We start from the raw sequence: 16,147 nt of genomic DNA, 5'->3' as shown, positions 1-16,147 counted from the left end.
TTCGCCGCGGGGCCTTACGGTACCCAGCGTGCCCCGCGCGGCGCCGGAAGTGAGTGTGCATTTCCGGTGGCCGCGAGCGCGGGGGCGGCCGGGTGTCGGCGTCGCTGGCTGCTCTCCCCTCCGTCCCTCCGGCCGCCGCCATGAAGGACGTGCCGGGTTTCCTGCAGCAGAGCCAGAGCTCGGGGCCGGGGCAGGCCGCTGTCTGGCACCGTCTGGAGGAGCTCTACAACAAGAAGTGAGCTGGGGGGGGGAGGCCGCGGCTGTGGTAACACCGGTCCCGGAGAGCGGGCCGCTGCCCTCGGGGACCGGCACGACTCCCGCTCGCCTCTGCCGGGTGTTCTGGGGCGTTGCTGGGGGGCTGTGCCCCGCCGGGCGCCTGCCCGGGGCCCAGCGTGTGCCGGCTTGGCTGTTACGCGGAGAGCGGGGCTTAGCGGCCCTCGCCCGGTGCTGAGCCTACGATACAAGCGCTGGGATGATGAACCCTCCCCGGGTAGGAGCAGGCTCCTCCCTGTGTCCTTTTGATAACTTAGTAAGCGTTTAAGCAGCACGAATGTAGTGGTAGAAAATCAGGGAGTTGACTTTCACGTTATTTTTCTTGGGGTTACTTTATGTTATGCCCTGAGGGGTGGGGGGTGAGTGTCTCACCGGTTTCGTTTCTCACTTGTCTCCGTCGTTAGTCACAGCAGCCGTGGAGACAGGTGGGCCTAACGGATTTGAGTGTGAAATACAGCATGTGGCAGGAGCTGAGGCGCTGGTATAAAGTGGGAACTCGCTGACAGACCTTATTGTTTTTTAAGACTCTGGCACCAGCTGACTCTGCAAGTTTTGGACTTTGTTCAGGACCCTTGCTTTGCCCAAGGAGATGGACTTATCAAGGTGAAGTATTTGATTGTTCCCAAGAGGTTTATCTTGCTGTGGTGAAGTTGAGTGATGGTGTTTTTGTGCTAGTGAAAAATAAGCTGCCTGTGACTTGTCTCTGGAGAATTATTAAACTAGATGAATTCAGCTTTCTGGGGCTTATGCACTAGATGTGAGTGTGCAGGATTTGATTGGCATGTGAAAATTCTGCTAAAATTAAATGTGTCAATTTTAGAAGCTGCAAAAGGATATTTTCATTAACGTAAGTTTTTTGGGGGAGAGGGCACAGGTACAAAAAGTTCCCTTCTGTAACAAGAGGTTTGCAACTGCAAGCATAGGATGGATTGTCAGGTGTTCACAAAGGCTTCAAAATATTCAGTAGGTTACTTCATCCAGTGGGAGCTTCTTCTAGGTATGAAGATAAGGGTGTACTCAGTCCAGAGTCGCATATTGTCTGTCTAGTACAAGTAATAATGAGCTTTCATGCTCCTTTGAGGTTTTAGGTTAAAATTCACCTTCCTAGGAGACAGTTATTTCCATGGTAAAGAGCCATGGGTTTCTAGAGACAGCCTCTTTTCTGAAGGCATGCAAAGAGAAATTTGAAAGCTTTGTGTCTGTGCTTACTGTACAGTCATAACTGAAGACACACACCAGCCCAACCCATAGCAGCGAGGCACTGTATGTATTAGTACCTGCTAGCTTGGAATCACTCCTTGCAGTTGGATAGAATTACTTGAATAGCAGAGCTAAAATTATCTAAAAAGAGCAATCTTTGGCTCCTGGATTCTGTATGGTGTAAAAACTTCTGTGTTGGATGCCCACTACTTTGCTGGAAAATGAATTGGAATGTAGTGAAAAGTGAGTGTCATAGCTGAAACAAAATACCTGTTTGCCCTGACTGTCAATATCTTTGTGCCCACAGCTTTATGAGAACTTCATCAGTGAGTTTGAACACAGGTGGGTTTGTTTGCCTGCAAGTTTTTAGGTCACCTACTGTTGACTGAGACTGTTCTGACAGTGAGCTTTTTGTTCTAGGGTGAACCCCTTGTCCCTGGTAGAGATCATTCTTCATGTAGTCAGACAGATGACAGGTAAGTGTCCTTACCTGTTACTTAAAGTATTTTTAGCAACCGATGTGCATGCAATTTGACTAGTTAATAGTGACAGCTAATTCTTCAATGTTAAGCTATTGCCTTCCTGCTGTATTGAAAAGGAAAAGCGCTAAGTCAAAAAGCATAAATGAATGCTGCTATCCAGAGTAGCCAGTCTACTGCTTTGCTAGGGAAATGGCTGGCGATCAGAAAGCCAGGCCTACAGACAGCAGAACCTTTTGAAAGTTGAGCGGTGTACTACAGAAAAAGTATATTCCAGTCTTCATGAATCCAGTAAAAGGAGATATTTCTTCTGTATATTCCACAGGAATTCTTGATGTTGCTGCTTTTTTTTCCTTTTCTCTCTACTTCAGATCCCACCGTGGCCCTTACTTTTCTGGAGAAGACTCGAGAAAAGGTATTTTTGAAATTGCTTTTTCTGGTAGTCTGCCTACAGGAATAGTTTTGCATTTGAGCGTATATGGTATAGCTGAAGAGGCAGATACGTGTATGTTGAAACCTGTGCTGGAAAATACCTACTCCTTTTCTCAGTGAACAGCTCTGTATTTTAATGCAGGAAGATGGTAACAAATGAAATGCAACCAACGCAATCTAGGTTTCAAGAGCCTACCTGGCTGCAAGGGTAACACTCTCTAAAGATGTATCTTTGTGTAACTGCAGGTAAAAAGCAGCGATGAAGCAGTCATTCTGTGTAAAACAGCCATTGGGGCACTCAAGCTGAACATTGGAGACCTGCAGGTCACCAAGGTGAGGTGATGACTCGAGTAGTTCAAGCATTCAGGTATTTTGGAGCACTGTGACACGCTTCAGCCGTAGCCACAGCATGGATGTGCCTGTGTCTGTGCCTCAGTTCTAAATGAGAATTTGATAAATTTGCAGTTCCTGGGATTTCCAGGAAGACCTGGAGTTCTGCTTTACGGTTTGTAGGCCATAACAGTGCACGGGTAGTACTTACGAACAAATCTTTGATGTTTCAGTAAGATTCTGATGCATGTAGCCTTTCAGGTGCTGTTGCTTATTGGTGGCCTGCAGCTGCTCACTGCAGCTGTTGGTGTGCACAGCTTGAAAGAGAGGGGGGAGAAAAATAAAAATCTTTATATATTCCAGTTTGCAGCTTAGAGGGTCTCACGAACTCAACAGTATATATGCTACTTGTTGGTGAACTGCTAGCGATGACTGAATTAGTGTATCATTTCCTGTGCTAAGCATGTTGGGTTTTTTCATCTGTTGGCTCTTTTTAGAGCTGTCTCTCAAACCTAAGATGAGGGTTTTTTTCATGCAGTGCAGCTTTATATCCCTTATACCCATCAAACTTTGTACTTGCTCTAAGTATATATAAAGCGTGTGTGTGTATATAAATACAGTTGAGCTGCAGGGTTGTCTTTTTGAGGTTTGGGGTTTTTTTTCCTAACCTAACTACTATGTAAATGGAGAATGCCGTTGCTTTATTTTTAATGCTGTGGTCTCTGCTTTACTACCGGGTGGGTGTTAATTCTGGACCACACAGGAATGCTGTAGCCGTTACAGTAAGGCTGCTTCACAGTGGTGAACTAGAAGGCCAGGAACACAGAGGTGTATGAGGTGTTTCTTCATCTGTAACAAGCAGGTTTTTGCCCTCCTCTAGGAGACCATTGAGGAGGTTGAGGAGATGCTGAACAATCTCCCTGGGGTGACTTCAGTTCACAGCCGCTTCTATGATCTCTCCAGCAAGTATTATCAGACAATTGGGAACCATGCCTCTTACTATAAGGATGCTCTGCGGTTTCTGGGATGCATTGATGTTAAAGATCTGCCAGGTAACTTCTCCTTTGCCAAGCACAGAAATTCCCAGTTTTCATTCTCTGATTTATCAGTTCAATCTAAATACACGTGCTGGCAGGGAACAGGTTTTCTCGGTGTTATTTTGAATCTGCTGTAGTTGGGCCAGGATCTAGCTGGAAAGAGGAGGAACCCACAAGAATGGCTGAGTAGGATTCTGTTCCTAAGCTATGTTGGGGTGATGGGAGAGGGGAAGTGCCCCCACCAGAAGAGATAGTTTGTTCTAGTTCCCCAAAATCTTCACTAGAGATTGAAAAAGTAGCCCTTTTTTTCTTTTTTGCTGCTGCTGTGGTTACTGCAGGCTTCTGAATTTCAGGCTTGGGAGAGGATGAGAAGTGGGGCTGGGAGTCATCTAACACAGGTACAGAGAGGAGAGTGAGGGAAGGATTAATGGGGCTTAGGCTGCTGTTTCATTCAAACTATTTTTGTTGGTTTAGTGTTTTGGTTTTTTTTTTTCCAGTATCAGAGCAGCAGGAGAGAGCCTTTACCCTGGGACTGGCAGGGCTCTTGGGAGAAGGTGTTTATAACTTTGGGGAGCTGGTAAGTTGGAGCTTTGTTGCTTCAGCTGTTGAGTATCAGGAATTTATTTTACCTTATTAACACTATCCTGCCCGGTTTCTGCAGCTGATGCACCCAGTTCTGGAGTCCCTGAGAAACACTGATCGGCAGTGGCTGATTGACACGCTTTATGCCTTCAACAGTGGTAATGTAGAGACGTTTCAGGCTTTGAAGTCAGCATGGGGTCAGCAGGTGGGTGAATGAGTTGCTGTATTGCTTAAGGCCTAAGCTCAGTATTTAGGGAGGACACTTAGATTCTGAACACATTTACCTTAAGAATTCCTGACTCTGGTGCACTGGTATAATTTTAATCATAGCATAGTAATGTTTCTTTCATTTTGATACATATCATTAGTTCTCTAATCTTTCCTCTGTGTCTGGTTGATTGAAAGAAGCGAAGAGAAATCTTTTGTGATCCAAAGCAAACAAAAACATCATGCAGTGCTGCACACAGGAGGATAATTCTGATTTAATTTCTGTAATGCCATTCACTCCCAGTATTAAACTGCTTCCAATGTAAAATAGTGGCTTTCCCTTGTGTTCTGGGAAGTCTGAGGAAAACAGTGCTGTTGGATATTAACTACACTGGCTGTACCAGAAACGATCAGCACAGCAGTGATTTACAGGTGGGCTTGTATGTCTGCTTGGGCAAGGCTGTGCCCTTTGATAAAAGGTTGCCTACTTTGTGCAGTTCTTAACACTTGTGTTATGGAACCATTATCAGGCAGTGGGTGGCTTGTAGTGGCCTCCTACCTTTTAAATGAAGGTAGTGGGTCCCCATGTGACTTACTCATGTGTGTAACATGCTGTTTTCCCCTGGGTGTGTATGTGTTGGGGTGGGGGAAGTAACAATGAACTTGTTCTATTTTATCCTCTTACAGCCAGATCTGGCTGCAAATGAAGCACTTCTGCTGCAAAAGATTCAACTGCTATGTCTTATGGAGGTGAGCTGAGAACTGTGATGTGTTAAATATGGGAAATGAAGCGGGACTGCTCCAACTACCTTTTGGTGGGGGTAGCAGTGTTGAATATTCTGTTCTCTCGATGCGTTCATTCAGAAACTCGTGGGTATAAATACCTGACTGCAAATTTTGCCTCTAGGTGGTGCCAGAAGGCAGTACCGCTTGGGGGGGAAAAAAAAAAAAGCACTTTGTAAGGGCTTGTCTGTAGTTTCAAGAATGTGCTCTTTCAGGCAGGATATTGGAGCTGCGGAAGGAAAGAGCAGGCTTTGCATCTTGAGGATGGTATCTGAAATGATAACTCTTAAAGTATGTTCTAGTTTAACAAATCAAAAAATTTAACACTTAAAATCTTAGTTTCCTAAGGGCTGAAAATCCTTTCCCTGATAGGTAACCTTAAAGGTGTAAACAGTTTCTTTCCTGTCACTTGAAGGCTTTGGCTCTGTTGTTACTAAATAATACTGCTGTATAAACCTCCATGGCCTTGGATCTTTTTTAAAAACTTAAATACTGAGTTGCCCGAGGTGTAATATGTTTATACACACCCATATACCAATATGTGTGTATGTTACTGTGTATATATATTCCATTTCTAGTGTTTTATTGTGAATGAGTTTTACCACCTGTAAGTACTGCATTGTCTCAGGGATGTGGTATGTACAGAGATGTTCTAACACAGACGTATCTGCTTTATTTGGAGATTAATGTTGTTGCCTAGGAAATTTGTGGCTTGGAGCAGTGAGGTATGTGTGCAGGAAGGAGCAGTACTCTTCCTTTCTGCTGACATAAATACTTCAAAGAAAAATGCATTTTTATTGAATAGGAGAAATGCAGTTGCTACTGCAGGTGGAGAGTTCAGCAGGGCAGTATGAGGGAGGTTGTGCACACTGTTGGAAAAGACTAAAATCATGTGGGATTTTTTGTTTTGTTTACTTGAACTCAGATGACTTTTACCCGACCGGCCAATCACAGGCAGCTCACTTTTGAGGAGATTGCTAAGAGTGCCAAAGTCACCGTGAATGAGGTGAGTTCAGCTTTAGACAAACTTATTAATGTCTAACTTCTGAAGCTCTGAAAGTGTCTGGATAGACCTACTCCCGTAGGTGAATTCTTAAGTAGAAATGTTCTCCCCTCTTCTTGTGCATTTGAAGAACCCCTTTCTTTTTTAAGAAGGAATTTACTGCTTGGTGCTCCTGTTTCTTGGTAAATACCTTTTTGAAGATTTTTAGTCATAGTCTTTAAGTTGGAAGAGAGCTCTATAGGTCATCTGTTCCCACCTGCTCCTGAAAGCAGGTGTTTGGATTAGGTTATGTAGGGCCCTGCCAAGCCTGTCTTGAATATTTTGTCAGTAAGAGGGAAATGTCACTAATATTTAATTTTTCTCATGGTGAAGAATTTTCTTGTTATCCAGATGTAGTCCCTGCTGAAGCAAATCCTGCCTGTGGTCTCTTGTCCTTTCACTGTGCATCCTTATGAAAATAGTATCTCTTACTTTCTGTGTTACGGCCTTTAGGTACTAAAGACTGTGATTGAGGTATTTCCCAAGCTACCTCTTGTCTAGGCTCAACAAATTAGATTTCTTCATAATGTCAAGTTCTTGGCCTCCTAACCATGGTGGCCCATTGTTAGACTCTCTCCAGTTTTGCAGTGTCCCCCTTAAACTGGAAGGGAGTGAAGCAAAGCTGGACACAGTGCTGCAGGTGTGCTCCCACGAGTGCCGAGTGGAATAATTGCATCCCTTGATCCACTGGCTGTGTTCTCGCTGATGCAGACCAGGACACGGTTCCCCTTTGCTGCTATAGGGGAGCACCCCTGGCTCTTGCACAGTTTCCTGTGCCTGCCAGACTTTATCCATCACAGTATGCTTTGCCGAGGATATTCAGGGTATGCTGCAGCCAGTCAGTGCTGTGGCTTGGGATCGTTTGATCTCAGGTGTCAGACTCCATGTTTATCTTCACTGTACTTCATGGGATTCATGTTAGTGCAATCTCTTGAGGTCTGTCTTCATGGTAGCTCTAATTTCCAGTACATCTACATCTCCTTGCCGGTTTGGTATCATCCGTGAAATTGTCATCAGGCTAGCTTAAACACAACTAAATAGTGTCAGTCTCAATATCGGTCCCCAAGGAGTGCTAGTCATGACCAGCTGCCTGTTGAAGCCTCTAACCACTCTTGTTTGAGGTTGGTAGTTCAGCAGGTTTTCCCCTCCTCTTGTGGCTTGTCCATTCCATAGTTTACCAGCCTGTCAGCAAGGATGTGGTAGAAGGTTTTGTTGAGCACTCTGCTAAGAGAAAGGTACAGGACACCTACAGCATTCTTCTCGACCACTGAACAAGTTATTTAAACTAAAAAGGCAATGCGATTGGTCATGCAGATCTTACCCATGGTAAATCCATGTTGGCCTTTTCCAATTACCTTGCTCTTCCTGGGATTTCAGAGAAAAGAAAAAACCTGCTCTTAGGGAGAAGAAATCTCTCCTGTATATTTAGATGTCAAGTCTCAAGGCAGTATTATAACCTAGAAGGGGATGGGTGTGAGACAGGCTGCAGTTGCTTTTGATTTTGCTGTGTGCAGTAAACAGTCTTCCAAAAGCAGGTGCCGTCTAAAGGTTTTGTTTATCTCGGGGGAAACTGGATGATTCTCAATTGTTTCCTTGAATTATTTTTTTTAATTTTCAGGTGGAACTGCTGGTGATGAAGGCGCTCTCGGTAGGCTTGGTGAAGGGCAGTATCGATGAAGTCGATAAGAGGGTGCACATGACATGGGTACAACCGCGCGTGTTGGATTTGCAACAGGTAATGACCATCTTCAATGTTAAGGCAGTGCTAACTTGTTTTGTCGTGTGAGGTGACCTGGAAATTAAAATCAGAACTGTCAAGGGTCGCTGTCTGGGAATGACTCTCCTTGGTGGTACTTGAAGATGCTCAAGGAGCGAGGAAGTATATCAACTTTTCCTCGTTCCTTTTTACATTGTTGCCTTCAGCTTTTACCTTGTGTATACACACCTTGGGCGCATTTTGTATCTGCATTTTGCAGTAAGTAGTTAAAAACCTGTCAGGAGATGGAACAGGATATTGGTGACGCTTCTCTTCTGAAAGCTGCTCAAATGCTATGGCTGTGTTCTCCAGAAGGATGCAGACATCTGTGTGGCTGCCTCAAGCCTGAATGCATGAAGCAAAATCTTGGAGTTTCTGGGTTGTAGGCAGCACGCTTGTCTTGAGAAGTTCAGGGTGATAAAGGTGCTGAGCTTCTCAAGTTCATCCTCCTAATGTTTTAGGAGACTGTATAGGGTGCCTTTCACCTTTAAAAAAACAGATTTGGTACATGGAACACTAGCTGCAAATAATTCCTTTAGTGCATTTCAATTTAACTTTCAACATTGCTATTTTGATGGTAAAAGATGTGAAGTAGCGTCTTTTCTAGATGTATGGGTTTTTGAGAAGTTGTTAGGGATCTCAAGGGTTTGTCCTTAAATGTGAATATTGGTATTTCTGGTGGTTGGTGCATTAAAGTGATTGTGGACTTGCCTTGCAGATCAAAGGAATGAAAGACCGCCTGGAGTTCTGGTGCACAGATGTGAGAAGCATGGAGATGTTGGTGGAGCACCAAGCTCACGACATCCTGACATAGAGGACCTTGCACTACCCCTGGGAGAGTAACTTCTACTGCTACTGACGCTAGCAGCACTCAGACCACTGACTCTGTACTGAATTATATTGAAGGGGGGTGGGTGGGCAGAGGGGAGAGCAGCTTTTTGACGCTTGTTTGGAGGAGTAAGTGGCCTTTTGCTGTGTAACCCTTTGGTGCTTGGAGTCAAGATTTCCCTATGCGCTATCATTGGTGGCACTGACCACGAGAGCTCCCATCCCGCTCGTGAAAGGAGGACAGAGGCTCCGCGGTGGCTGGCTGATCAGTCTTGCTATCAGGCTGTTGGGGGAGGATGTGATGCTTGTTGCATGTTGGAGGAGCGGAGGCTCTTTGCCGGGTACAGGGGTAGCAGAAGTTCCTTTATGAGAATGTGCTAGAGAGGTGCCTGACGGTCAGTGTACGTGGTGTTACTTGGTGGCGTTGGCCTTAGGAAGGTGCGACCTTCCCTGGTAACCTCTCTCCCCCTGCCCCTGCAGCAGCCCGAAGGCAGCATTACTGAAATCATCTTTCTCCTTTTGCCCTCTTTCTCCACAACCCCTCCTCCTCATCTGCAGTAGAGGGAGTGTTTACTCCATCAAAGGGTTTTTTCCAGGATTACCGTTTAGTGGATGTGTTTTTATATACTTTTGGGGTGGTTGTCTTTTATGAACACTTTGTGCTAAAGTGAGTTGCAGCAGTATTGCTGGAATAAACTTCTCTGCCTTCCCTTTTCTGTAGTTTGTCGTCTTCGTAACGTGCAGTTGAGCCTCTGATCCATTTAAAAATATGCTTCCTTTTAGATTTCATGTTACAAAACTCTGTCCAAGAACAACACAGGTTTAAACAGTCTGTTAATCACCAGTGGGATTGGTATGTAGTTTACTTAGCATGTAGTACCTTGGTACGTACTTTGTCAAGTTCCTTTCTTTTGTGGGAAACTGTTGTCCTGATGCCTTTTCTCAAGCTGAATAATCATTACTGCCTGAAAAGGCCTAAAGAAGGCCTGAGACAACAAGTTCTTGTTCTGCTCTTGCCTCTTAACAACTGCTACTTCAAAAGCTTTCTGTAATGTAATTGTTTTGCCCTACTGCGATGCCTTTATAGGGATGGAAGATAATTGCACACATCAAGAATTTGAAACAAAGGCAGATCTGAACTGGGGGCTGCCTCCAAGTATCCGTTTGGATGTGTAATACTCCTGATTATAAGGCAGTAATGGCAAACTACACTAAGGGTTATAACAGTAACTTTAAATTGAATGAATACCTGGTTGAATTACTCAGAATGTAAGTAGATCTTTAAATGCTGCTGGTGGTGTCTCTGTGCTTCAAGAAGCATGGTTTATCGGTGTATCCATTCTTGCTTCACGCTGCCAGTTTGGTTACTGCTGTGATTCCGGAGCTCTGGTTATCAGTTGGATTCTCTGGTATCGCCCTGACAAACTGTACCACTGGAATTTTTACATTTTGCTGTCTTGACTCTGAGGGTTTAATGTCGGCAATGGAAAAAAGCAGGCACGTGGCTGATGCCAGGCTGCTGTGCAGGTATGAGGATGTCGCAGGCAAGGGAGACTTCAGGTTTATAAAATGAATAAACACCCCAATTGTCAGATCCTGTGCCTGGTCACCCTCCACCCTTCTGCCTCTAATGAATTCTGGCCTAAACTCCTTCATGTTTTGGATTTGTCCAGGTCTGAATGCCTGCCTCTTCCCTGTCCAGCCCATCAGTTCGGTCACTTTGCTCTGCCCTTGCAGGTTCAGCTGCTGAAGCGTGCAGAGCCGCGCTGTGTTCTGTGGGTGCAGTTTGACTTTCCCTAGTTCATGCTTCATTTCGCCTTCCAAAGCTCGTTCCTGATGTCACTTTTACTGACTTCGAAGAGCACGTGGAGGAGACAAGTGTTGAGATCAGAAAAATGTTCCCTTTGTTTTGTGGCTAAGGACAGGAAAAAGGCTTTAAAAGTACAATCTCCTTAGCAGTGTCGTGTCACTACATGTTAGGAGTAAATAAAATGCCAGCTGTGTGGCAAAGCTTGTGTGTCGTAGGGCTGCTGTTGCTTTAGATGAGTGTCAAAACCCCTGAAATGTTGCTGTTGAAATGGTACGTGTGCTCTCCTGAGACTACTTTGACAGCTCTTGTACTGTGGGGAGCACTTGCTTGTATGTAAATTTTTGAGCAGGTCACTGAAGTGAGTGTGAAGATCTGCAGTCTAAGTGCATTACAACAGTTTCAGAGGTTTTTTCCAAGATACCTGGAAGTAGTATTTGCTACCCAGACCTTCCTGTGTGGCACAGAGTGCTGGCTGGCTGCTTCCCTAACAGAAATAATTTGGGAAATTGGGTGTGTGTTTCTTGGAGGCAGGGAGGCTCTTCACACAGGAGGAAAAGATGCGTGTGTAGCACCCAGGCTGCAGACAGTTTTAAATGTCACTTACAGCCTTTGAGTGTTTTCTTGCTAGGAATTTAACTTGGTTTTGCTTCCTTGCTAGTGCTGTGAGTGGTTCCTTGGTATCTGCCCTGTGCTTCACTGCAATGAACGAGCTAAAAGCTCCAGTGGGAAATACACGTCCAGGCTGGAGCCTGCTGCAGACTCGCAAAGGAACAGTGTGCCACCCAACAGAGCAGGATTACAGACCCATTCCCCAGTGAACAAGCTCACGGCTGAAGCAAAACCAACAGGCCATTATGCTGAGTGTTAATGTGAATTTTAATGAACAAACTCAAAGGCTTCCTTGCCGGTGAAGATCTCTTCTGTGGTCTTTACAGGGTGCGGGTTCTTCTTGCCACTTCTTACTCTGGTCTGCTCTTGTAGTGTTGGATGTGTGCCAGGATCCAGGCTGTTGGCAACAGGAAGCACGCAGACATCACAGAAAGCGCGATGGTTTGTTCCTGCCGGCGGGAGAAGAAACAGAGAACTAGTGGGATGGCTACGTGACAGCCACGTCCTACGCGGGGTTCCTGGGGTTCTGCGCACTGGTGCGGTCGGTCTAGTGCAACGGATCGAGTGGGCTTGTCTGTGCTCCTTGCTCTGTCCAGCTGTGCTCAGATGGACACACCTGGGGGCTGTGGGAGGGAGATGGGGGTGCGCACAGCAGCTTCCACCAACGGCTGGTTGCTCTCTAGATTTGTTTCCACCACTTCATGTTTCTCTGTCATGATACTCACTGAAAAATCAGAGCAACGTGTGACCTTCTGTCAGCAGTGAGGCTGGCGCTCGCTTGCAGTGTTTCCAAGAGCAGCTGTGCCTGACTTTCAGATGACTTTGAGGAGTGAATGGCAACCAGCAGCAGCCTCTTCTATTTCTGGTGCAGCAGGGCAGCACTTAACCCCTTGCACTGTTGCCTGTCTTTCTGTTTTTGGCTAGAAAAAGAGTCTCGGGGCTCACGATGCACTCTGTTGCAGACCTCGGAAAGGCAGCAGGGGGTAAGCTGCACAAGCGAGGGGTGGAGGCAAAACCCAGCCAGGATTTCTGATAAAAAGCTGCTTTTTCCAAGCTCATTTCACCCAGTGCAGGAGGGTCTCCACAGCTGGAGCGGCTCCTGTTTTGGTGGGGACCTTCCCCAGAGGGAGGAATGGTGGAGGGACCTACACCCTCTGGCTCTGCGATGACAGCAGACCCTGTCCTTGCCCACTGGACTTCTGCTTCAGGGTGAGACCCCCGTGAAAGGGGGAATGGGACCCTGGTCTGTCCCTGGGCTGGCCGGTTGTCTAGAAGGGACTGTCACTGCCACCTCTGTGAGGTCCTTTGGCTCCCATGGCTTAGCCTCTGTGGGGGACACCCTGGGCTGCTACCCAAAACCCCAAAGGTCAAAAAGGGGGCTGAAAGGATAAAATAAAATAGAAGCAAGATCCTGAAGAGGGGAGCAGAGCCCCAACACCCTGTGGGGGTGCAGTCGAGCTTGCACTGCTTGGGGGGCACCTTCCCACCTTTTTCTCTCCCCCCCTCCCCTTTTGCTTTCTCTCCCAACAAAAAGCATTTGGCTATAATTCCATAGGGTGGGTGTCGTGCCCCTCCAGCCATGTTGTGTCCTGAGAGCAGGTGCCTCCCCCCCTTTCCAGCCCCCCACAAACTACTCACAGCAGCTGAGACTGGGTGTTCGGGTGGCTTGGAGGTGATCTGCACCTGGGGGGCCCGCGGGATCCGCAGCGCACTGGCCAGCAGCCGGGAGCCCCGCTGGAAGCCCCACATGGCGACGGCAGGGTGAGCGTGCCACTCACTGCGGCCAGCTGCAGCTGCCCAGCATGTCACGGCTGCCACCGCCCGCCCTCAGCACGGGACCTGCTGCTCACCCAAGGGAATGGTGGCGGAAAACCCTTAAACAGCAAGATTGTCCCAAATCACTCACTAACTGGTTTTTTTTCCTTTCCTTAAGCATTGGGGGTTTTTTTCCTCCTAGCAGCACCCAGCTCCCTGTGCCTCCCAGGTCAAACCTCATGTCCTTGGTCAACAAGGTGGGTCCTCTCTGCGAGCAGACCTCTCCTGCTCCCCAGCTTTTTAAAATTTACAACTTTAAAACTTAATGTACTTTTGGGGTTTTTTAAGCTGTTGCAGACGTGATGCCTGATCTTCTCAGTCTGATTGTAGTGAACTGGACCTTGCTCATCCTGTCTGTGGCAATGGCTTCTCCATCTTCTGTTGCGGCTCAGTGTTTGAGTCTGCTCAAAACCGTGTATGCATGGGCTCCTCCGTGTGTGGTGTCTGTCCAACAAGCCCATCGGCCACGGGCTGTCTAAGGTGCTGTCAGGTCTGTTGCTGGTGTTTGATCAAGTTGGGCTGGAGTTTGCAAAAGCAGCTCCCAACTTGCCCTGACCTGAGAGCAGAAGTGGCTGAAAGCTTTCAGCTTGGCTGTTGTTCCTCCGGTGTTTGGGTGCTTGTCAGCAGGAGAAATTGTGCTCTTGCAACTTCAACACGTGCCTGCTTTGCTGAATAACCCAGCTGTGTCCTTTTCTTGCCTAAAATCCGCTCTGTAGGAAGTTTGCCAGGATTTGTATGGACCCATTCAGAGTTCTCCTTCCTGGGGCTGGGAATGCCACCTTGCTCTCCCTGACTCTCCTTGCAGCTCCTGGGGCTTCTTCGTGATTGCAGCAGGCTCTTCTGTGGGGTGAAACTGGGTCTTGTCTTCAGGAGGTCAGAGGTCTTCCCAGAACATCTGTCTCGGGAAGGTGCAGGCTTTTACCTTAAAAACAGCACGATGGGCTACAGGGGCCGTGGCTGGTCAAGCATACATTTGTTGATGAAAGATGACGCTGAAATTTAAAAGCGGCAACTGAATCCTCTTACCTTATATCTGCTGCTTTCAGCTGGCTTTCCAAAGGATTTCTCTTTCATTCCCTGCCCATCAGAGCCTCTTCCCGACCAGCTGACAGTCAGTAGTCTCTCTGTGCAGCAGACACAAAGCTGGGAGGTGGCGGAGTCTGACAGTGAAGATATTTTGAGCAGTTTCGCAAAACATCTGCCCTGTGAGACAAAGGAAAGGAGTAAGTGACCTCCAGGAAGCCCCCCTAGGTGACATCTCACACTCATCGACTTCTCCCTTAGTGTTAGTTGATTTTCTCGAGCAAACCCATGTTGGGTTGTGCCTCTGCATGCTGCTTGTTGTGACAGAAATATGTGACGGCTCCGCTCTCCTTGTCAGAAAGCAGTATCCAGCCGCCCCCCTCTGGGTCTCGAGCTCCATTTCGCCAGCCTAAACCCGATGGATGACCCGTCTGCTCAGGGGACTTGTCAAACAAGGGCCACGATGCCGCACGCAGCGTGGCCACCCCAGCCTGCCGCTTGCTGGCACCAAAGCAGGCGTCCCGAGTTCCCCCTTGCTGCTGACCCCCCCCGCCCCGTGTTCAGCCCTTTAGGGTGTGAAGGAGAGGGCAGTGTTCCTGTGCCTGGGGCCCTTCCTGAGAACCTCCCTAGGAACCTTTTGCTCCCTAAACTCCCCATCTGTGGCAGATGCTTGCGATGAGGAGTGGTGCTGGGATTAAGGGGGTGACAGCAGGAGTGGCCACACTGGTGCTGGGCAACTGTGACGGGTTCTGCTGTTTTTGATGAACAGTAGGAGAATAATCCTGTTGTTGGGAAGTAAAGCCTTGCAAATTTTGTTCTAACAGGAGCCAAGTGAAAGGACCAATTAAAGTCCTTGAGAAACTGGAGAAACAGCTGGTGGTAAAGGACAGATGTAGTTAATGGATTTCCCCTGAAATTACCAGGGAAACTTGTCTGTGCCCTGACTTACGCAGAGAAAATCGTCCTGTGCAGATGAATAAAAAGAAAAAAGCCTCGAGAAACCCTCCGTTCTTGTCACAGCGCGATGGGCTACTTTGAAAAAGCTACATCAGGGTTCGAGGAGGTTTTGGTTTGCTGTGAGAAAGGCCTTTTCTGAAAAGGAGTATTTCAGTATTCCCGTCATGGAGCAAAGGAAGCCAAGTGAGTGTCTGCGGGGTTGGCGGGGGGAGTGCCGGCTGCTGGGGGCTCTTGCGCCCAGAGCCTTCCCCAGGGGGTCTCCGCGCTGGCAGGCTGTGTGTACCTGCCCCTGCCGCAGGCTCACCATGCCTGGACCAGCCGACGGTCGTGAATATTAAAGACTAAATTAAACTTGCTGTGGTAAGGTATGGGTTTAAATCCTCGAATATGAAAGGAGCAGAGCTGGGAGCAAATGTTAATGGTTGGGCTCTGCCCTTCGCTGCCCATCGGGATTGCTGCAAGGCACCTCTATCTGCAGCGACAGGGCTGCTCCAGCCAGGCTCTGCTCTGCGGGGAGCATCTGCCTCCTCGGCTGCTCGCCCGGGAGCTGGTGAGCAGAAGACCAGGAGCAGCTGGCACAGGAGAGCTCTTTGACCCTTTTCACCCCTTGTTTTGGTAGGGAAGGCGTACAGCAGCTCTTTCTTAACCAGCCACCCTTGCTGCTGCTTCTCCTTTTCCTCAGCTTCTTCCCTGCGTGTTTTCTGGTAGGAACACTGTTCCCAGACACATTACGCGTGCTCATGGAAAACTCGCCCTTTGCTCCTGTTCCGCACGGCTGGACCCAGAGGTAGGACAAACAACACTGCCTTTGGCTGTGCCCTCTGTCTGTTCCCTACAAGCTCATGCCATTGTTTCCAGCGCGGTCTCTGGTTCAGGTTCCTCCTGACTGACTGCTGTCCCCGCTCTCTCTGGGGCTGGCAGTGGTGGGCTTGAGGCTGAATTTGGAGGGGCTCGTCCTGCCTCGCTCAGGAGCAAGCGGTGAGG

The 16,147-nt window shown here is 47.7% G+C and overlaps 1 protein-coding gene and 1 long non-coding RNA gene across 2 annotated transcripts; one reads left to right on the top strand and one right to left on the bottom strand.

The window, feature by feature from the left end:
* Positions 1–52: 52 nt before the first annotated feature.
* Positions 53–9,669, top strand: PSMD13 (proteasome 26S subunit, non-ATPase 13). The gene is made up of 13 exons (XM_055814673.1): positions 53–235; positions 798–876; positions 1,781–1,815; positions 1,894–1,949; positions 2,324–2,367; positions 2,631–2,717; positions 3,595–3,766; positions 4,249–4,328; positions 4,413–4,538; positions 5,228–5,290; positions 6,249–6,329; positions 7,984–8,100; positions 8,840–9,669. Exons 1-13 carry the CDS (start codon positions 141–143, stop codon positions 8,933–8,935), a joined length of 1,131 nt encoding a protein of 376 aa, XP_055670648.1. The 5' UTR covers positions 53–140; the 3' UTR covers positions 8,936–9,669.
* On the bottom strand, positions 9,010–16,141 carry LOC114012841 (uncharacterized). Its single transcript, XR_003555554.2, has 2 exons — positions 13,007–16,141; positions 9,010–11,817 (listed from the first exon to the last, which is right to left on the bottom strand). It is a non-coding gene; the product is annotated as an uncharacterized LOC114012841 (long non-coding RNA).
* Positions 16,142–16,147: the final 6 nt, after the last annotated feature.

This window comes from Falco peregrinus, chromosome 9, assembly GCF_023634155.1.
Source record: "Falco peregrinus isolate bFalPer1 chromosome 9, bFalPer1.pri, whole genome shotgun sequence".
Classification (NCBI taxonomy): Eukaryota; Metazoa; Chordata; class Aves; order Falconiformes; family Falconidae; genus Falco; species Falco peregrinus.
Note: the sequence above shows the minus strand (reverse complement) of the source record. Positions and strands in the feature narration are given on the sequence as shown.

Excerpts from the sequence above, each read along its gene's own strand:
- PSMD13 (XM_055814673.1), top strand. The coding sequence starts at position 141 with ATGAAGGACGTGCCGGGTTTCCTGCAGCAGAGCCAGAGCTCGGGGCCG. Across the intron at positions 2,368-2,630 it reads TGGAGAAGACTCGAGAAAAG|GTAAAAAGCAGCGATGAAGC; the intron begins GTATTTTTGAAA and ends GTGTAACTGCAG. Across the intron at positions 5,291-6,248 it reads AACTGCTATGTCTTATGGAG|ATGACTTTTACCCGACCGGC; the intron begins GTGAGCTGAGAA and ends ACTTGAACTCAG.